The following is a 21,849-nucleotide window of genomic DNA, read 5'->3' on the forward strand; positions in this document are numbered from 1 at the left end:
ATATTATATACGATATAAATATATTGTTTATCTTCTTGGCTCTTTCGGTAAAGTCACGTAGAAGGGAAATAATAAAATTATAAAAATAAAACAATAAAATAATTTTCACGACGTTTCGGCCACAACGCAAGCAGCCGTCCTCAGGTGAAGAACAGGGCTGTCGGAAAGAGAGTGTCTGGCTTGCTCGAATTAAACCGGTCCACAGTTTGGTTGTCTTGACATAACGCAGCTGAAATTGTGCACTTCTGGAAGGGAATGCTGCTGATGGGTCGTCTAATGAAATTCTTGATATTTATTTTATGTAGAGGGACGGATAAGTGGACATGTCTGCTTATTTATTTATATTCTCCACAACAACGCATATGATTGCGGTTTACTTTGAGTGCAGTTGTCAAGCTCCCCCCCAGTTGGCAATTTGTCATCAGCTGTGAGCAGGAAAGTCATATATCAGCATTCAGCTCATATCCAGCACAGCTCTAAACTACTCCTTGTGGTGATAGTATTACCTGCTCACTCTGTTCATGTTGCATTCTCTACACTCGCAATTCTTTATAAGAGACCACCAATCGAGAATTTAGTACATCAGTCTGCCTCCCGTCGACAGCCACAACAAGTCAGCCGATGCCACGGGACGACTCGTTCCAGCTGACCGCCACGACCAAGTGATCACGTACTCAACCGTCACACCGGTTAGCCATCTCGACAAAAGGTGCTTTAACCGTGTCAATCAACTACAACATACCGATACACATCAGTGTTCAGTCACGTTAATTCCCTTATAAAGTAACTCATGAAGTAACTTACAGGAACACAGTTGTGGGTAAACATCTTCAGCTACTGTCAAGAAACTGCATGCACCACCACGCACAGTGGTTCGTCATGTTGACCTAATGTCAGATCAGGTCACTCTAAGCCACCAACAGGCAATGGTGTACAATCATGTTTATCCTTGTCAAAAAGCAGCCTTCCACCAGTAAACTATACCTTCACCTAAACTCCTACTGGGTGCAAAAAGACTATCCAGTTAACCTCAGCAGACCAATACGACTTCACACAAATAAGTGGGGGCCTAGGATGGGATTGTGGCCGGCAGATCGACGGTAACAGCAGAGTGGCAGCCCACTGCGTTGTGTGGCAGGAGACCATATCACAGAGACGGAGACATGACATCAACTTTCTGCATCACACAAGAGATGGCGATGCGCTTGGGAAGGTCTTCATCCAGCAGTGGGTCGATCTTGGCTGAAAACGATGAGGGTTTAATTGATGATGAATGCCTCCCGTGCTAATGAACACGAGCTCACCTCGTCGTAACTTCCATCGCTCATCAGTCCCACAACGCAAGGCGGAAGAAAATTCCATTCGGACACAAAATTCGCCTGCGAGGTCATTGCAGGCTTTGGTGTTGCGCCACAGCGATACTCGGATATCGATCGCAAGGTCACTCATGTTGAACGCGGCCATCATATTACTACTTTGCGTTCATCGATTCAAGGGCTGGTCTCATTTGCCCCCCTTTTACTACCCATCTCGCCTTGCCCATCTCGCCTTGAGGTCCGGCTCAGACTCTACATCCACCGACTGCCAAATTCGAAAATTACCCGCAAATTATTATTCTACATGGATTAGCCATAGCAGCATTTATCGACTAGCAGACTAATGCCCCCCAATCATTCTTGCAAATGAGACTAATCCTGGGGCTCTTGAGTGACCTCGCCTGGTTAAACAAACGTAGATTGCCCGGCCTGCATATACGCGTGGCCTGCCTCGTGTATTCGTGCCTGATGCCAAGTCCACGTTGGTGCTACACACTGCACAGACAGCAGGGCTGACCACGACTTCAAACGCTTTTCCCACAAGCGAATCTTAAAACCCGTGTTGGACGTTTTGGGACAGGGCCTAAAAGGTGTGCAACTACAATACTCGTATCATTTATTTAAAACGGATGGAATATACCCACAGACACTGCATGAAACATCATCGCCTCTTCTTCACCAAGCGCAAAGAAGCGTTGTTTCCGCAAGCTGTTGTGCAATGTACAGGATGGAGCGATAGTGTTGCATTCCCCATCAAAGACTGATGCAGCCATCGACCGCATCAGAACATCATATTCTTAGGTTTTTTTCGGTAAAGTCACGTAGGTAAAAAATTTTAATTAATAAAAGTAAAATATTTTCGAAAAGTAAAATACTTTTATAAATTTTCATTTTTTACCTACGTGACTTTACCGAAAAAACCCTAAAAATATGAATCCTTGCAGTCACGAAAGCTTCAAATCTAGAAGCATCAGAACATCAACAGCAAATGTAAAGTTAAAGGACAAGCCATGGCAGTGTGCTGGTTGACCATACACAACAGTAGTCTGCGCCTCTTCACACGGAGAGTCATTTATAGATTAAACGCAAACGCGAGGCCATCTCGCCGCGGCGAGATTTAAATCGAGCTCCTCAAACAACAATAACGATGCTGCCACCATGCGGAGAAGAACGGAAAAGTCGGCAGGAGTGGCGATATGGAGCTTTGATGGGAGGGGCGTGTTGATGGTGGGAGGCGTGGTGATGGAGAGAGGAGGCGTGGTGATGGAGGTGGGAGGAGGCGTGGTGATGGAGGTGGAGGCGTGGTGATGGAGGTGGGAGGAGGCGTGGTGATGGAGGTGGGAGGAGGCGTGGTGATGGAGGAGGGAGAAGGCGTGGTGATGGAGGAGAAGGCGTGGTGATGGAGGTGGGAGGAGGCGTGGTGATGGAGGTGGAGGCGTGGTGATGGAGGTGGAGGCGTGGTGATGGAGGAGGCGTGGTGATGGAGGTGGGAGGAGGCGTGGTGATGGAGGTGGAGGCGTGGTGATGGAGGAGGCGTGAGATGGAGGAGGGAGGAGGCGTGGTGATGGAGGAGGGAGGAGGCGTGGTGATGGAGAAGGCGTGGTGATGGAGGTGGAGGCGTGGTGATGGAGGGAGGAGGCGTGGTGATGGAGGAGGTGGAGGCGTGGTGATGGAGGTGGAGGCGTGGTGATGGAGGTGGGAGGAGGCGTGGTGATGTAGGTGGAGGCGTGGTGATGGAGGTGGAGGCGTGGTGATGGAGGAGGAGGCGTGGTGATGGAGGTGGGAGGAGGCGTGGTGATGTAGGTGGAGGCGTGGTGATGTAGGTGGAGGCGTGGTGGGGGTGTTGTGGGAAGTGTTGGCAGTCGTGTCGCTGTTGTCGGCAGTGATGTCCCCGCGGCTGCTGCTCGCGCTGTTGACGTTGCTGGTCCCGGGCTCCGCGCTCTCGCGGACTCAGAAGGAGCGGCAGCAGAAGCCCGAGGTCACGGTGAGAGCCCCACTCCAAAAGACAAAGATCCCCCGTGTAGCCTTCACAGACTGTTGGGGCAAGTGCTGTTAGTGAGCGCCTATGAAGGCCGGCACGGTACACGAGGGGCGGTGGGTGGCCAGCACCACGCCCGACCGCGTTTGTCTCCCCCGGTGGCGATGCTTACACACCGCACCAGGTTACTCGTTTGAGGCTGAGCCGACCTTGGGGAGGCCCAGAACCGGTTCAGATAATCGTCACCTGGTGTTGGCCTTTACATTGAACTCGGGTGCCCACGTGATCGTAGCGCAGCGGGCTAATCGCTGCACCACCGCTCCTCATCCGCCTGACCCGCGACTCCACTCAAATCTCTCCCCGAGCTCGTCTCGTTCGTAAGCTAAGCAGGGTTTTAGCCTGGATATTAGCCGGTAGTGGAGCCTTGCATTGACTCAATTCGCAATCATAATCATCCCATAACTGTCAACACATCACGGTTTAACTCCGTGTATTCTTGTACAAGGCAATTGAGTTAGGTCCCTACACCGTACAGCCGTTTCAATGCGGGGAATTAAACATTTTTTTGTCAAAGTTGTTTGTGTTTCTCCCTTGTGATGGGAACTTTGTAGGATGAACGTTGAGATGTGTAAGGGCATGGGGTGACCAATAAGGTCTGAGTTGGTCTGTAATAAGGTAGGGCATTGATAAGGGGTTGACAGGTATTCGATCCGTGGGCAGATAAACCCGTAAATTTGGTGTCCGCTGCACATTTCGTCATTTATTGTTTCCACCGTTTCCTCCGTCCTGCAGTGCCAATATGCTCAAGTAGTGTGGCCGCATCTTCTGACCCAGCATTACATTTTTTTTTAAATGACCATCGGGTCAGAGTGTGTGTATATGTGAAAATTCCGTCACAGTTCCTATGATCACTGTTTCATTGCTTTATTTGGGTGATTTCGAAAAGTTTACTGGTTTGGCCATGTTTGTTTGTTGTAGTAGGAGTAAGACTGATGGCCTTAATGTAAGTTGTCTTGTGGTTGTTGTTGTTTGACTTGCATCCCACTGGGATTTTTGCACAGCGTTTGTGTACGGTGTTTTTTTCTGCAATATTTTGCTGTCTTTTCTTGGATTTTCTGTTTGCACTTAGTCACATATTCACTTTAAGATGTTTTCTTGTTCATGTTTTAGTTTTTTGTTTGTTGCGGTTGCACCCGATTCAAGAGCCGAATGGCTCACAGGGCTTTACACAATAAATGAACTTGTATATGCATGGTTGTCCTTCCCCAGCTACTGGAGGCGGACGCCAGCGTGTGGGAGCGAGACCTGGTGACTCTCTCGCCACGCTCCAAGGACATCGTGAAGGAGCACGGGACCTTTTGCCCTCGACGGAACCTCTCCACTCACTTGGCTGGCCCCGTTCTCGGCTACATCACACCGGTCAGTGTAGGCCGGGGGGTGGTGTCGGTGCTGGTTGCGGCGAGGTTGGTATCCCACGGCCAATGTGTTGCACGGTTGGCTACGTACGGTGCGAAAGAAGTTCTACATACAGTTCATACAATGGCGTAGCGAGGGGTAAAGGTACCGCCCTGGAATTTCTCGCACGCCGTCACCGCTAGCCGAAGGGCGTTCACTTAATGGGAGCTCTAGAGGGTGCCCACCCCTACCTCTTTCGTGCTGACCAGTTTTCTTAAGACGAGGAGGGTGTACCCACACTTTGCCCCACCACACCCGACCTGCCGATCGACTGATGGGTGGATCATCAAGGGGGGGATGATGGGTGGGTGGGAATTTAAACAACTTCCCCCATTGTTTCAACTTCCATGCTGGGGGAGATCAAACTGGTGACCTTTTACCCGAAGACTCAAGTCTAAAATTAGTACCTTGCGTGACACAGCCCTGTGTATGTCATCCTGACTTTTAGAGGTGCTTACTCAGGCATATTGCACTGAAATAATATCCCTCTCTAAGGCAAAGCAGGAGATCTTTGTTTTGCGTACAGCAATAAAAACAGTTCTGCAAGTGTGGAGGTGGAGTGGTTTTGTAGGCATACGCAGATGTCGGAGCATGTAAGGTGAAAAGGGGGCCTTCAGAGTTGATGTGTTGGTCACAATGTAGCTGGAGCATTACAGATTGATAGATCACCGGTAAACAGCTTCTGTGGCAATTTAATCCTACGTATCCTACGTATTAAATTGCCAATCTTATCCATGATAGAGGCGAAATGTCGAACTCGAATTCTAAATGTTGTGGGTTTACTCTCCAACACACCGGAGTGCTGTACGAGTAACTTATTGGCACGTTTTGTTTACGTGAAATACCTTACTCATTGGCTGTGTCGGGTTTAACGACACATTTATATTTATGCTATCTAGCCCAAAAACCTCTCTTATGGATCTGCGTAAGTTTTTAAGAGTAGGTACATTGATTTATTGTATATCTATCTCGTAGATGCAGGAATTCCTACTTCATCTGTGATGTTGAGCATCATGTTAACAAGTAATGGACTTAAATTGTATAACCTCACACTTTACACGGTTTTGCCGAACTGCAGTATAGATGCCACCAAAACGGAAACGGCACTCTCAGTGTAGCTTCAATGATGTCAACCAAAGCCACTCCACGAGAAAATGAAAAGTCGATGTAGGCACGGGAAACGCCGAGTCATCTTTCTTTAAAATGGCACGTGACGGACGTTTATTGTTAAGCTTGTCTCACTGGATGTTCATGATGTGATTTTCTTTCACGGTGCTTGCACCAATTACTGTACACTGACAAGATGTGTTTGTTTTCCCCCTCCTTCCCTTCCTCAGTGGAACAGTCATGGATATGATATTGCAAAAACGTTGGGGTCAAAGTTTACGACCATTTCTCCAGTATGGCTGCAGGTGAAACCCAAGGTTCAGGGGTCATATGACGTCACAGGTCGCCATGACGTTGATCAAGGTTACCAAACTCTACATACACGCCTCACTCTCGACTCATTAAGACACCGTTTAAACATCATTTGCATTGCGTACAACTCCGGTTCTGAATTGTACAATCACACTTGCAAACCATTAATGTAAAGTGGTGGATGCCCCCACTGAAGATGGTGCATCTGTCAGGGACCCACTTCCAAGTCCCAAAAAATAGATTTCAGCGTCTCTGCAGGGACACATTAAGAGATGGAAAGAGAAATACATAGATTAGAGAACATATGCAAGTTTAGAGACGTGATTTTATCTGTTATGATAAACATTTGGCTACTATACATTTCCACGTGATAGGCCACTTCGTTGAGCTATCATTTGTGGCCAGGTCGCTTCTGAAAAAGAGCTACATAGCTCAGTGGGCTTTACTTGGTAAAATAAAACATAAAAAGTAAAGAAAAACGTTTAAAACAATGGGCTTGGGCAAGACATGTCACAAGGAGGGATGATGGCTGGTGGTCGAGACTCGCAACACTAAGCCACGGAGGGCACACGTTCTGCAAGGGTTTCCTCCCATAGCTAAAAAAAAAACGCCACGCGATGTAACTGGTATTGGCCAAAACAATCACAGTTCTGAAACTTTACTTGCAAATTACTCATTTGGGATGACATACAGCAACATCGCCCCCCCCCCCCCCCCACTGCAAAGCCGTGGAAGAACATTCATGAAAAATGATGAACAGGCATAGTGGTAAATGTGTATTTTAGATTCTTAATTGCATATTGATAATTTTTTAAAGTAATTTAAAAGTAGTCCAACACTTTGCGCATATCACAATGATGATTCTGCCTTGTAATATATAGTAATTGTACGTAAACTAGAAGACTGTGGCTGTGTAAGGTGTCATAACGTAAGCCGAGCTACCGTTGCCAACTAATGTTGGGCATTGTTGTGCTGTTCACACTTTGGCCACGCAGGATGGATACGGGACGTAAAACGAGGAAAAAAGGATCTCAAAATCCGTGAGTCCCTCCCCCCACTCGGTTCTCATTTCACACAGATCGCTTACACATTGTAGTAAAAACAACAACAACAACTCTGTGCTTCATGCATTGTATCCATCATTATTTACACCGGTGGATGAGAGTTGTAGTCCTGGAACACATTCCCGACAATTGTTATTTCAAAAACTCCCCGTCAGACCTTCGAGGATGAGTTTTTGCCAGGTATTCCAGCCAGTTTCCTCAAACCTGACAGGTGTGCACGATGTGATGGAGCGCTTTCTTGTGTTGTGGTAAATGCAGTTTGTGCGAATGTGTTATTCGGCAGGTGTTGTGTGTGTGTGTGTGAGATAGGGGGCGAAACTCAAGCTGGACTAGGGTTGACTCCTGTCCTGGTTTTCCCAGAATAATACCATTGAGGCGGCTAGCTGGCCAAGAAAGATTTGTTAGTCTTCCCAGGACATTTAAAGATCCCAGTTTTCATCGTTTGCAAACAATGATAATCCACGCAAGACGTTGCAATTCACTTTTAGTTTACCCCCTCTTCCGGTATTGTGAGATATTCTTCCCACGATAGGTTCTGTTCTTTTAACCCGAGGGGAGGTGGCAATTCTCTGCTTCAGAATATTTATACTGGAGGAATCCGAGGAGCTGTAAAGCTCACAGATGTCCAGTCGCTTGATCTGTGCTTGGGGGTCGAGAGTGATGGGCGCGTGGCGTGTGTCGCGGTGTCGCTGTGAGTCGTCGTGCGAGCGCCTGGGTGTGGTGTGCCGTGCCCAGTTCCCCGCGTGCTCTTTGAGGCGTGGAGCGTGGCGGATTACGCGCAAGTGTTTGGCAGTCGCAAAGAAGCAAAACTACTGAGCAAGGCCCTCATAAAAGTCGCCAAGGTGCGTGTATATATATTCTGCATGTGCCGTGTACCTGGGTTTGGATGCCAATCATCGCATCTCTGTGAAAATTTCGCGGGAACCTATTGAAGAAGTCATGAAACTCTGCAAGGCTCTCCTGGGTGAACGAGCGTAATAATCATAACATCAGATCACATAAAAATAATACTCCTAGCATCTCACTGTGGTCTGTGCAAGACACCTATTCAGACTTGCCTTCTTGACTTATTTGATTAATTTTGATCCATTTACTTTCTGATGCTATTCGTCGTGCGCAGGTGCACTTTTTTTGTTCAGTCGGTGTTAGCCGATGAGGTAGTGACGGGTTTCTATTTTCACTCCTGTTGCTCCGTGCCCCACCCTGTACCGCGCCCGCTGTAATGTGCACGATGTCCACTTTGAGGGCGATATTGGACATCAAAGTAAAGGATTGATAGATAAATAATGAGTAGCCATACAGCGCATACGACATTTAAAACCATGTGAGAGCGATGACACGGATCCCATTTGCAGGGGAAGTGATTTTTTTTCTGTCGGTTGTCTGTGAAACATTCCACTCGGCTTCTGTTGCTGTCGCAGTGGGGAACCTTTACTGCGGCCTTGCACCCCTTTGATTCTCAACCATTAAACAAAAAATGTATAATGTTAATATATCGGTTTGATTAAACAAAGTAGCTGTATGCTTAATGTGTTTCGATGATTTGACTTCTAAAGCAAAATCTGGCCACGTCTCGCACCCCCACAAAGGGCATCTCTCACCGCCAGGGGGTGCAGAACCACCGTGTAAACATCTGCCGTGTTTGACCCTCAGACGGACAAGTTTCATGGATTTGTGCTGGAGGTGTGGAGTCAGTTTGGCGGCCATAAGAAAAGGCAGGTCGTAGCTCTTCCCACGTAGACACACACACACACGCCGCGTGCCAGCTTTAGTTCGTCGTCCTTCCCCCTCGCCTCCGATCAGCACGTTTGGCCACGTGCGGCGCGAAAGAAGTTCAACGTACTGTACACACATCCACCAACATCACCCAGAATGCAACAGCACTAGCCAGGTCGAACCTGCCCTCTGCTGGACACCAGATCGCCTCGCAGAAGGCTCTCGTCATCTGCTGTACTTGGTGGTCACCCATACCAAGCACTGTCTGGGTCGAGCCTGGACCCACACCGACAAGCAGTGCAGTGAAATTTGGTCAAATAACCCTGGATCTGTACAGTGTGTGCGGAATGCCCTTATCCAGGAGTGGTTCGACAGGGCTGTATAGGCGCACATGCATCGTGTTCACCGGTGGTGTCGCCAGACCTTGCAGAGGGAGCACCATCTGCAGTTTGTGCGAGGTCGGAGCTGCTGCTCAATTACGAGATTGTCCCCTTTTTAAATATAACAAGTGGGCGCTAATCCACTTGTATTGAATAGGTTGTTTTATGTAGTCATTGGTGGCGACTTCTTACATGTAAACTCCAAGCAAGATAATCTGATTTTATCAGAAAGGACGGGCCTTTGATCCCACAAATTCAGAGGCATTCAAAAGCCAAAGTGACTTTATGCTCAAATGATCATTGAGGCAGTATCCATCTCCCATTCACTGCTCTGAGCTAGTGGTGAAATTCAACATTCCTATGGCAAACACTAATGGCTTCCCCGACAAAGTGGCACTGCATTTGTCAACGTTGGGAAGATGATGGGTTGAATCCATCCCCAACCTGGATTTGAACTCACAACCGTTTGATAGAGAGCCACTCACCTCTACACTGCCCACAATACCTACTACTCCCTACTACTCGTGTGTGGCCACCCATCCAGGCGCCGTCCAGGCTCGTGCTCAGCTTCCAAGGGCCGATTGGATTAGGCGCACGTGAGATGGTTTAATAAAAAAAAGGCAAAGACTGCTGTGTAGGCGTTAGAAAATCTTCAGACGTAACAATATCACATTCGTTGTAAATCACATAAATGCCTCTGCCAGTTGACACGTGTTGGGCCGTCTGGCTGCCTCCAATTCGCGGTGTTTGTGCCGGCGCCCACAGCGATCTCATGAAGCTGATCGAGCGCCTGGCCGAAGACTTCCACGCGGAGCAGCTCAAGCTCATCCTGGTCATTCCTCCCGGCATCGTCCCGGGGTACGTGACATCTAAAGCACAATGCCGCGTTACGTGATTATTTGTCAGCAGGAGTCCTTATATTGGGGGGGCATAGGAACGTCGACTTGAAATGACGTCAGTCAACTTCCCTTGGCATTCCCCCCACTCTGCTCCCATTCTGCACTCTACTTGACCAACGACCATTGTAACTCACATGGGAGTCCCCTATTCAAGGACCCTGGTGTATGGAATAATACATTAAATACCATATATAGTGTAGGCTTTTACTCGCAGAGCAAAGCTTGGCAGTTTCGAGTGGGCTGTTGAGTCGACCACTGCTGTAACTACTGTTGGTACCGCTGCTGGTAGCGTAGCTGACCTCTACTGTGGCTAGCTGTTGATGTCTTCCAAATCCTCTGGGCACCTGAGTTTTATTTATACCATTCCTGGGAGAGCAGCACCACCCTTATCCATTACACATCGCTACCTAATTGCTCCGTATCAGCCCTCTGCACAATTCCAGACAATCAACTGCTTGATTTTAAAACCATGCAAAATAGACCACAAGTGAGCCAGCACTTTCATATTCTGCTGGGGACATGCAGCATTTGCCCCCCACACGTGTGCAAATGGAGCCAATTACTGCTCAATCCAAAGTCACTGCCACGAGCCTCTCTTACCAGTGGGAGTTTCGGCCTAGACAATAATTATCGCTGTTATCCCCGTGTCCGCATTGTCGAAAACTGAGTGAACACTGCACCACGTCACAGCCACACACCCATATCTTGCACCCAGTGACCAGCTTGACACCCAGCCGTAGGATCATATAGAGCAGTGGTTTTTCACCTGGGGTGCACACACCCTCTGGGGGTGCGAGGTGCCTTTTCTGGGGGTGCGAGACATGGCCAGATTTAGTTTTTGAAGTTAAATAATTGAAACACAAATTCAGCGTGGGCACGTAAGTACAGCTGCTTTGTTTCTTCAAACTCTATGTGTTTATTAACATTATACATTTTTGTAACAATTGAGAACCAAAGGGGTGCAAGGCTGCAGTAAAGATTAAGAACCGCTGACAGAGAGCGATGGTAATTATACCCATCAGTCACTGGCCACCCGCTCCTTCGCTCATCATGACTGCCCTTGTATGAAACTGCACTGTCGAGAACGCTGCACCAAGCTTTGCACGAGCGTCAACCTCGTTGACCAGGAGAGGGCAGTGGGAAGCCTGAGAGGCTTCGCTCACTTTATACACAGTGGCTCAATTTGCTCTGTCTGTGCGTGGCACTTAACCTGGCAGTGTGTTGTGCCCCATGTTCGGCTGGCGAAACTTTGTGTTTTATTCATCGGCCGTTGTTTAACATTGGCCATGTTTCGTCTTGAGTTTTTTTTCCTCCCCGGGATAGCTTGCGTACAATGAATCTGGCTCCTAATGTAATTGCTTTTAATTTGTGACGACACGGTTTCCCCACTTTCACAGCGGTCAGTGCGGGCCTCATCGTGTAATAAATCGATCGGATCTTATTATATTTACACCGACCGCACCCGCGGTGGCGTGCGTGCCCTCTGTGTGTGTGTGTGGGACCAGGCCCGGGGAGCAGCGTGGCGAGTTTGGAGAAGCCGAGTTTGCTCGCCTGGTGCTCACCGTGGACGCATTCAGCCTCATGACCTACGATTACTCCAACCCGGCACGGCAAGTCCTCTCCGCGCATCCACGCCACACGCTCACAAACACAGCGACGTGCACAACCGGGCAAGCCCTACAAAGCACAACCAAGTGGATTCATCGGCACCATTACCACGCTGCTGCATCTTCGTAGCATCTCCCCCTCGTTCATGCGCCCCTGAAAGGTCACTCGGATGTTTACATCGCAGGTATCTCCGCGTGCGTGTTCCGCAGTTTGTCCCTGTGCATGCCACAACATTTGTAGGCTGTCTTGAGAAGCGGCTACACGTAGACATGTCGTAAATACAACTTGTGTTGTTGAATGCATCATCTGCCATGATTAATCCACTGCTGGATGAAGGTCTCCGTGAGCTGTAGCTGTCTCTCACGGTTTTGTGATGTATAAATACGCACATAAGCTGCTATGTATGTGTGCATGTTGAACTTCCTTCGCACCGCACGTAGTCAACCATGCTAATTGGAGGTGCGGGGGAAGGACAACAAACTAAACACAAAGAGCAGTTCTTAAGAAATTACTTGTCAATGTATATTTAAAAGTGCATAGCTCCAGTGGCTTCCTCATTTTGGAAGCAAGAGCATTCCAGACGGCCGCAGAAGCGCATCTGAAAACGCGCGATGCGGTGGCCATCTTTGTTCGATGGCGAGCCAAAAAGCCGCTGACGCTGCGAGGATGACCGGAGTTTGCGCGATGGTTTGCGCTCCTTGAGATAAGCAAGGTATTGTAATCGCTCCATACTCCACGGCGTGCGCGCTCTCCGTGTCGTTCCGGTTATGTTTCCACTTTCTTTGAATTCTACTTTTTGCCGGGATGAGCTCAAATGCGGGCGGTTGCTATTGCCGGCGGCGGCGGCGGCGGTGTTTGGCGGCGCGGCAGGCCCGGGGCGGTGGCGCCGCTGGGCTGGATGAGGAGGTGCGTGGAGTCGCTCGACCCGCTCTCCCGGCACCGCGAGCGCTTGCTGCTCGGAGTCAACCTCTACGGCATGGAGTACAGCGCCACAGGAGGGCAGCCCATCCTGGGGATGCGGTACGTCAACGCTCGTTCAACACACTCATCGCCCGGTAACCAGCTCATAGACCAAAGACAAATATCTCCCCGTATAGCCTCAATAAGCTGTTGGGGCACGTTCATAATAATGTTTTTTTTTGGGGTTAGATTGTGTAAATAGAAATGTGTCGTTAACTCGCCACCACCCGGAACAGCCAATTAGTGAGCTTTGTGACATAAAACGTGCCAATTGGTTATTAGTTCAGCACACCGGTGTGTTGGAGAGTAAACCCACAACTTTTACAAATTGAGTACTGTGACGTTTCGTTGGTGAATACAACCAGCTTCGTCGGGCGATTTGTTTTTGTTACCAATTACATTGCACTCACGATTTTTACCGCAGCGATGGAGGGAGACCCGTGTGTTCATGTGCGCACGCGCTGCTCACGTTTGCAGGTACTTGGAGATTTTAATGAAGCACAAGCCCAAGCTGAAGTGGGACGAAGAGACAGCCGAGCACTTCTTTGAGTACAAAACGTACGTACGCCGACGCAGTGAAGTTGTTGGCTCACGGTTCGCATCAGGCAAGCCGCCTTGCTTATTGCTGCGGTGTGCATTGGCTATAAATTACTCGCCGTCTGCTTCGCAGCGGACGTTAAAGATACATTTGACGTCATTCGTGACGAGTCGGGTAAATTTTTGTGCCGGTGTCACGGTCCAAATTCGCCAAAATTCGAAAGATATTACCCACAGCTTACTCAATTGAGATGACACAAAGCAGCAATCCTCCCCCCCAATGGCAGACTGATGCCCACTTGCAGTTCAGGTGCAGCGTCGCCTTGCACCGCACAGTGACAGCTGCTACCGGGGGTGCCCTTTAAAACGTCTTGATGCGGGATGTGATGCAAGTCGCTCGTCGCGTGCGAAGCCGCTCCGAGATGCCCTGGTGTGAAGGACGAGTGACTCCATCAAACGCAGATCACTGTCGTTATCACTTGGGACGACGGGGATGTCACTGCACGGGTGTTGGGAGTCGCGCTGCTCCGGGTTGTGCTGTCCAGGCACGGTGTCCGCCGACGTCTCGCTCCACGGGCTGGCAGCCCCACGACACGCGGTACAACCAGAAGAGCCATCGCGGAGGCGTCACCGGGAAATTATGACTTGGAGATTAGGGAACTTATATTTGATTAACAATAGTCATTTACAGCCTGTGGTGGGATCCCACCGATAATGGCGAGAACACTTTATAATTACCTGCGCTGCACAACGATAATACTTTGCAAACACGTTCAACAATCCGAGTTTGCGGTGGCGAGATGTTAGCTATCTCGCCTGGTATGCAGGAGGTCGTGGGTTCGATCCCAACCCTGACACTTGTATATTTGGAGTTTGCATGTTCTCTCCGTGGACGTGTGGATATATCTCTGGGTCCTCAACATGCGTTTAGAGTATTTGGCTGATATAAATATCCACATGATAATCCACTTTGTTGAACTCTCGTTTGCGGCCTGGTCGCTTCTAAAAAGACCTACATAGCTCAGTTGGGCCTTAGCCTGGTAAAACCAAAACATTGTTAACTGCTTGTAAAAATGAGACGTTTGCAGTTTTGAACATCAAAGACAAAAGTCTGCGCCAAGGGCCGGTGCTGCTACAGCCCTCGTGTGCAGCCTGTTGCAGGGATGGCCATTCTCTGTCGAAGGGGATAGTGCCAGGCCACCGTCGATGGCTGCACAAACAACACTTGGCTGCACACAATGCACAGTTTGTGTCTTGGTGTGTGCCAAAGCACGCAAAGTACAGCAGCCCGTCTGCTTACCATCAGCGTCGTTCGCTGGTGGTAGGAGGTTGGTGAAAGTGTAGTGTGTTGTACGGAGACACACACTTGTTCATGGAGGCAACACGTTTATTACAGCACCCCAACAGGGCTAACTACATCAACGTACACTGGTTCTACATCTAGGTGATCACTACACGGTTAACTAGACCACAACGGGGTAACTACATAACCAGGTCAGTCAGTAACGCACTGCCTGACCCACGATGCCAAGCGTAACATCGAAGACCGAGGATCGAAGAGACGTAGCACCCACGGGTTCCATTCAAACAGAGAACCTCGATCGCTCTCGGGACTTCCCTTTTATGCACCCGAGCGTGGCCTCGCTCCACCCTCGGCCACATATCCTACTAGATCCTACTAGAAGGCTCTGGCCCATATCACGTGTCCCTCGAGCCCCCTTTCGGGCCCCCTTGCTACCCGGTCACGTGCCCTCTCGGGTTCACACAGAGTATCACTTCCTCACTTGCTCTCTCTCCGACCCTCACCAGAACTATGCTCCCATAGGGTCCGCTTCCATGCCATATCCACTCTGGTGCCAGTAGCTGGCGCTAAACACCATAGTGACTCCATATAAGTCACGACACAAGGAATGTGGAAACAGCTGTTTGGATTCTGTCCAGAATTTGTTTCACCAAATTTGGCATGGTTGCTCCCCTGAAGGAGAATCTGTTGCAGATCTTAATTCGTCATTTTTTTTTCCAAAACAAAATCGGCACGCATTTTCTCAGGAAATCAATGAAATTATCACGTAAAAAAATACAAGCCAAAGATCGTGATGCTGTAAACGTTTCTGAATAACCTTACTGTGACGGTGATCCAACGGAACTTGAAGAAGAAAAAAATGGATCAGAAGTGATGGGACTGCTTTGGTAGTGGTGTACAAACACGTAAGAAACATCTCGCCACCCCCGTCATTCAAAGTCTTAAATGGACTTATTTCAGTCAGCGGTCCGTCTGGCTTTTAGAGAAGAGAGATTGACATTTATAGTCGGAGCTGGAGCTTTTCGCTGCGGTCCCTTGAAAACACTGGGCTACGTGAGGCAAAGGTGCAGCCCTGCGATGGCTTTCTCACACCACTGCTGGTAGAAGGGGACTTGGCTAGAGAGGGCTCTGAATCGGCCCCTCTAGACGGTTTTATCCAGGCAAATCCGTGAATGATGGGGAGGGGCGGGGGAAACGCATCGCAAACATAAGAATTGTGAAGGCTGGAGAGCCATACGTTGCAACCGAGATGCAAAAAAAAGTGTGAAAAGCACACAGCCCTTGTGCATTTTACATAGAGCATCAGCGATTCCTAAAGAAGTGTGTCCGTGGGTCTTTCACACTGGCCTGGCGTCTCAGAAGAAAGAGGTGGAGATGTGCACATTATCCCGCCACACGCAACCTGCAGGTGGACAGCCTGCAGCGTGACCCATTCATGCTGCTGCGTGGACAGAGGTGGGTGGGTGTGGGGGGTTTTAAAAAACTTCTGTTTTAGCTGCCGCGCCGGGAGATGCGCAATGGGAAATTAATAATAATATTTCGATTTAAAGCTTTCGTGACTGCAGGGATTCATCTTCTTGGTTCTTTCGGTAAAATCACGTAGAAGGGAAATAATAAAATACAAAAAATAAAACATGATAAAATACAATTGCAAAAAAATTATTTTATTATGTTTTATTATAATTTTATTATTTCCCTTCTACGTGACTTTACCGAAAGAACCAAGAAGATGATCATAATATGGCAACGTCCTTCCACGCCAAAGCCACAGCAGCTCTTCGATAAGGGTCCTCTGCTGTCACGTTTTTTTTCCCCCAGCTAATATCGGTGGCCTCTAAAACGCCTGAACCTCCGATTAGCACGGCTGGCTACGTATGGTACGAAAGAAGTCCGACACACACGGATACATACGGACGTCTTTTAGTAGGAACCAGGATAACCTGAGCAACGCTGCTTTGTGGTGCAATTTACTTCCGATAGCTGGTGATGATTTGAGTGGTGGTTGCCAGCATTGAGTGGTGGTTGCCAGCATTGGCTGGCGTGCGCCTGGCCCGACGCTTCTGTTTGGCTTCGATCTCCGCCAGCAGGTGGTGCTGCACACCTGTGTGTGTGCACCCACCTGTGTGTGTGCACCCGCCTGTGTGTGTGTGCACCCGCCTGTGTGTGTGTGCGCACCTGTGTGCGTGTGCACCCACCTGTGTGTGCACGCCCGCCTGTGTGTGTGCACCCACCTGTGTGTGTGTGTGTGCGCCCGCCTGTGTGTGCGCGCCCACGGCTCCTCCACTCAAGGAGGGGCTTCAGATGACATTTTTTGAGATAATTGTATTTTCTGGTGTTTTGGGGGTTCCCAAGTTTGTATTTGATTTTGTATTTTGAGGCTTGCGTGTATAAAATGTTAACGGTGCCCATTGTTTCCGCACTAAATGTATTCATTGAAATATTTTATAAAATATTTTTTTTTTCAAAGTTTCAACCGAATTTTTTAAATGTATATAATCATTTCAATATTTTAATGTAAGCAAACGTGTACATCAAAATGACACCACGTGGAGTTCTCACCATTTTCTCTGGGCAGTGACTATGTAACGCTCGATTGAGCATTGGGAAATCTCTCCGACGTGCTATGGAACGTTGTGTGTGGTGGCGTCGTGTTGCACAGGGCACATCTGTTGCACGTCTGTCCGTAAGCGTCTGTGTGTTACCGGTGTAACCTGTCACACGACCATGCAATCCGCTCGAGTTTATCCATTGCGTGACTTTGGAAGAGTTACAACAGGGATTGTTGCATCCAAGGATTGTGGGAGATGGCCGATGGCCTGGGGGAAACCTTCATCCAATCTAGCAGTGGATTGATGGAATGCTATTTTTGTTTTTGTAAGGTACAAAAAATATGTTGTGTCAGGGGGCATTCCTACATTTACCTGTTTTAAATTACTGGACATCTGTAAAAAGAAAGAGCTTTATAGTTCATCGGATTCCTCCGGTATGAATACATATTCTGAAGCGTGGCACTGGTTCACACGAAGTTGTGTTGATGTGGCAGGGACAGAGGCGGCAAGGGGATCGTGTTCTTCCCAACACTGCAGGTGAGCGAGATTCGTGGACACGTTACCCGATTGCGCCCAGGTGCACGGCCCCTTTTGTCTTGCAGCATTTGATGGATGAGGTCCACTTATCTTCAATCGGGGGAAAATAAGTCTCAACTGATCACGTTAAATGTCTGCACACACACGTCGCAAGATGTCTTGTACTTATCCCCTGCACCACTTGAATACATTCCATCGACCCACCCTCCTCTCCCCCTTTACCACCACTGCTGTTCCCTTGATATAAATATACATCCCTGGCCTTTCGCGCTTCTCAATTACGTATCTGCCCCACTCTGTACTTGTGCCTGTCCCTCTTGCTCAGTCTGTGCCCGTAGCCGCCTCTGCCTTCCCCTCCTGTGCCCCCCCCCCCCTTCTCGCTCTGCGAGTCTCTGTGTGCGATGGGCGGTAGTGCAATGCTCAGCGCGCTGCACCACGAACCCAGTCACCCGAGTCCGATTCCCGCTCACGGCCAACACCGGTGACGATTATCTGAACCGGTGCTGGGCCTCCCCTGGGTCGACTCGGCCTCAAATGAGTATTTGGTGCGCCGTGTAATTATTGCCACTCGGAGACAAAGGCGGCCGGGCGTGGTGTTGGTCACTCACCCCTCTCTTGTGCCGTGCCGGCCTTTATAGGTGCTCGCTAACAGCACTTGCCCCAACTGTCTTTTAAGGCGACACGGGGGATCTTTGTTTGGGCACGTGTTTCTTTGTGGGCGCGTGTCTATTTTTGTGGGCGCGTGTCTCTTTGTCTGGGCACGTGTCTCGCTTCGTGAACCCCGCTCCGTGTCTGCCCCGTCCCCCCGCCTGTGTCCCCCCGCCTGTGTCCCCGCCTCAGTCGGTGTGGGAGCGCCTGCACCTGGCGAGCAGCCTGGGCACGGGACTGGCTCTCTGGGAGCTGGGGCAAGGCCTCAACTACTTCTACGACCTGCTCTGACCTCAAAGAGAGTGCGCGCGCGCACACAGACCACAAGGCTCCGTTGTCATTTTGACTCGCGCGTAAAGAAAAAGATAAATATTTTTTGGACACGTTCTAATATAATTGGCTGCAATGATGTACGCGTTTGGGATTATTCTCGGATAATTTATAAACGTCTGCTTTTGTGCTGAGTGTGTTTGGACTCGTGCCTTTCTGCATAAGGGGAAGTTATGAACTTGCACCACAACAACAGAAACTTTTATTTTACCAGGTAAGGCCCACTGAGCTATATAGCTTCTTTTTCAGAAGCGACCTGGACACAAATGATAGCTCAATAAAATGGCTGAGCATGTGAACACAGCAGCAGCATAATCTAAATCATCTAAACCTGGTAAGGAACATTATTTCCCTTCCACTCCAAGAAGACGTCGTCCTCACAGCCGCAGTCCTCGCGATCATGCCCCATCACCAGGTGGCCCTGTAACTTCCTCCACCTCGCCCCTCCACCGTGGCCTAGCCATGGTCGACATGGGCCCCGAGTAAAATTCATGAAATGTGGCCCTTCGTCTCTCCAATTCTCCCCTCCCCCCCGCTCTTTTAGCACTCAAGAGTTGCTCGTCTAATCTCCGCACAGATCTATTCACGAATCCACTCTGGCCATCTCGACACACCAATGTGCACTTGATATGGTCATCAAACGTAAGCCGTGGAGGTTCGTCGGGTAAATGCGCATATCGCTGCGTCGACGCGTGCTCCCCGATTTACATTTGAAGAGCGACGGGCTGTGAATTCATGGTGTTAAGTAAAGATCAGTAGGTAGGAGTGGCAGAGGGCCCATGATATTGCACGCATGCGCAAGCAAGAGTCGCAGCTGAAACGGCAGTAAAACGTTACACCAAGAAACAAAAACACGATAGGAGTGCAAAGTATAGGAAAGGTAAACAAATCACTTAAAAATAGCACAAATAAACTTTTTAAAATCTTACCAGGTCAAGCCCATCCAGCTATTAACTTATTTTTCAAAAGCGACCTGGACACAAATGATAGCTTATCATGTGGACATAGCTACAAAAGTAATTTAAACCTGGTAAGGAACATTATTTCCCTTCCAGTCCAAGAAGACGGCCTCCCCACAGCCCCAGTCCTCGCGACCCCCCATCAACAGGGGGGCCTCTAACCCCCTCCGCCCCCTCCGTCTCGCCCCTCCCCACCGTAGCGGAGCCAGGTCGACATTTCCCCCGAATAAAATTCGTTAAAAGTGGCCCTTAGAATCTCCAATTCTCCCCTCCCCCCGCTCTTTTAGCACTCAAGAGTTGCTCGTTTAATCTCCGCACAGATAAATTCACGAATCCACTCTTGTAACTAACTGCCTTCTGTCCATCTCGACACACCAACGTGCACGTGATATGGTTATCAAACGTAAGCCGTGGAGATTTTTCGATTTAAAGCTTTCGTGACTGCAGGGATTCATCTTCTTGGTTCTTTCGGTAAAGTCATTATTTTATTACTTCCCTTCTACGTGACTTTACCGAAAGAACCAAGAAGATAAGCCGTGGAGGTTCGTCGGGTAAATGCGCATATGGCTGCATCGACGCGTGCCCCCCGATTTACATTTGAAGAGCGACGGGCTGTGAATTCATGGTGTTAAGTAAAGATCAGTAGGTAGGCGCGGCAGAGGGCCCATGATGTTGCACGCATGCGCAAGCAAGAGTCGCAGCTGAAACGGCAGTAAAATCGCTACGCGTTCCGTGTTGTGTGAAATCGCGTCGTGCGGAGACGTAATGGCTGGGGGTTCGTGCTAAATCAACCGCTTGCGAATTGCCAACAGGCGAAAAAATTGTTAATAAAAATGTGTCGACGCAAGGATTAGGTTCCAAGCGTCCACGGGGCTTTGTGTTACTCGGGTTGTGAATGTAATTATGTGAGTATATTTACAGTGATGGTGATCAAATACAATAATAAATGGGTGTTTATAGTGAGAGAATGCATTCCTATCAACCCCTTATCAGTGCCATACCTTATTTCAGACCAATTCAGGCCTTATTGGTCACCCCGTGCCCTTATACATCTCAATATTCATTCTACAAAGTCCCATCACAAGGGAGAAACACAAACAAAGAGACAAACATTTTATTGATCCCGTATTAAAACGACTATACGCCGTATGGACGTGAAAATTCATTTTTTCTGCACAAGAACACGGGGTAAACCGAATGGGTTGACAAGTATGGGAATGGTGCTCCAGATGATGATGAAAATATTCATGTAACCATTGTTGCTGCTGATATTGCGAAGAAGATTGCCGAGGCGAGGGGATTTCCTACTATTTGGCAGTCTCAACTCCGCAGATGTATTCGAGAACCCACGGCCTGATTGTTGTTGTACACAATCACTATGCCCGTCTCTGCACACCAATGTGTACTGTGGTCAATAAACTCTTACAAGTCGCCGCCGGGTGTATGGGGACGTGCACAAAACACTTCGCCACGACTCCCGTTCAGCAACACGCGCACGTCAAAGTGGGGCAGTGGGTGTGTCAAACCCTTCGGATCGATACTCGTTGGTTCTTTCTGTAAAGTCACGTAGGTAGAAATAAAATAAATCACGACGTTTCTATCGCAACACAAGCGATCATTTCTACCTACGTGACTTTACCGAAAGAACCAAAGAGTATAGATTCCTGCAGTCACGAACGCTTCAAATCACCCTTTGGATCGACCCGAAAACTTTTTTCAAACGGTGCCAACGTACGGGCGTATTCCGACAGAACGCGTTGTAACGGACCTGTGCGCGACTTCACTGACGCACCGCGATCGAACACTCGTGTGTGTGCGTGTGTGATGATAATTGACTGACACGCGGCCCTTTCGCGAAACGCATGCATTTATGTACATATGCACGTGTGCTGCACACAGTGACGCATTAAGCTAGTGCGGGGCCTGTAGCACATGTTATAAAGGGGCCCTTACTTAAAAAAACATCAATTGTAAAACACGAATTTTTAACTTGCATAGTAAAGTAATTGCATTTTTTTCATCTGCTGTACAGCCAGATAATACGATAAATCGCTAAGGGACTGTTCCCTTAGCGATTTATCAAATATGATGTCACAAAGCTCTGCACCCCCCCCAAAAACATATTTCCATTTTGAAAATAAAACATGCTTCAAATCGCTTTAAACTATTGTCATTGTAGTGCGTATTTAAT

The 21,849-nt window shown here is 48.7% G+C and overlaps 1 protein-coding gene across 1 annotated transcript; it reads left to right on the top strand.

Annotated features, from left to right (window-relative positions):
* The first annotated feature begins 3,136 nt into the window (after positions 1 to 3,136).
* On the top strand, positions 3,137 to 18,810 carry CHID1 (chitinase domain containing 1). The gene is made up of 12 exons (XM_078874392.1): positions 3,137 to 3,300; positions 4,564 to 4,713; positions 6,087 to 6,219; positions 7,164 to 7,208; positions 7,968 to 8,074; positions 8,886 to 8,947; positions 10,094 to 10,186; positions 11,733 to 11,837; positions 12,706 to 12,855; positions 13,273 to 13,353; positions 17,679 to 17,721; positions 18,562 to 18,810. The coding sequence occupies exons 1-12, from the start codon at positions 3,202 to 3,204 to the stop codon at positions 18,658 to 18,660; spliced, it is 1,167 nt and encodes a 388-aa protein (XP_078730518.1). The 5' UTR covers positions 3,137 to 3,201; the 3' UTR covers positions 18,661 to 18,810.
* The last annotated feature ends 3,039 nt before the right edge of the window (positions 18,811 to 21,849 follow it).

This window comes from Lampetra fluviatilis, chromosome 39 (assembly GCF_964198595.1).
Source record: "Lampetra fluviatilis chromosome 39, kcLamFluv1.1, whole genome shotgun sequence".
Classification (NCBI taxonomy): Eukaryota; Metazoa; Chordata; class Hyperoartia; order Petromyzontiformes; family Petromyzontidae; genus Lampetra; species Lampetra fluviatilis.

Excerpts from the sequence above, each read along its gene's own strand:
- CHID1 (XM_078874392.1), top strand. The coding sequence starts at position 3,202 with ATGTCCCCGCGGCTGCTGCTCGCGCTGTTGACGTTGCTGGTCCCGGGC. Across the intron at positions 8,948-10,093 it reads TTTGGCGGCCATAAGAAAAG|CGATCTCATGAAGCTGATCG; the intron begins GCAGGTCGTAGC and ends CGGCGCCCACAG. Across the intron at positions 17,722-18,561 it reads TGTTCTTCCCAACACTGCAG|TCGGTGTGGGAGCGCCTGCA; the intron begins GTGAGCGAGATT and ends TCCCCGCCTCAG.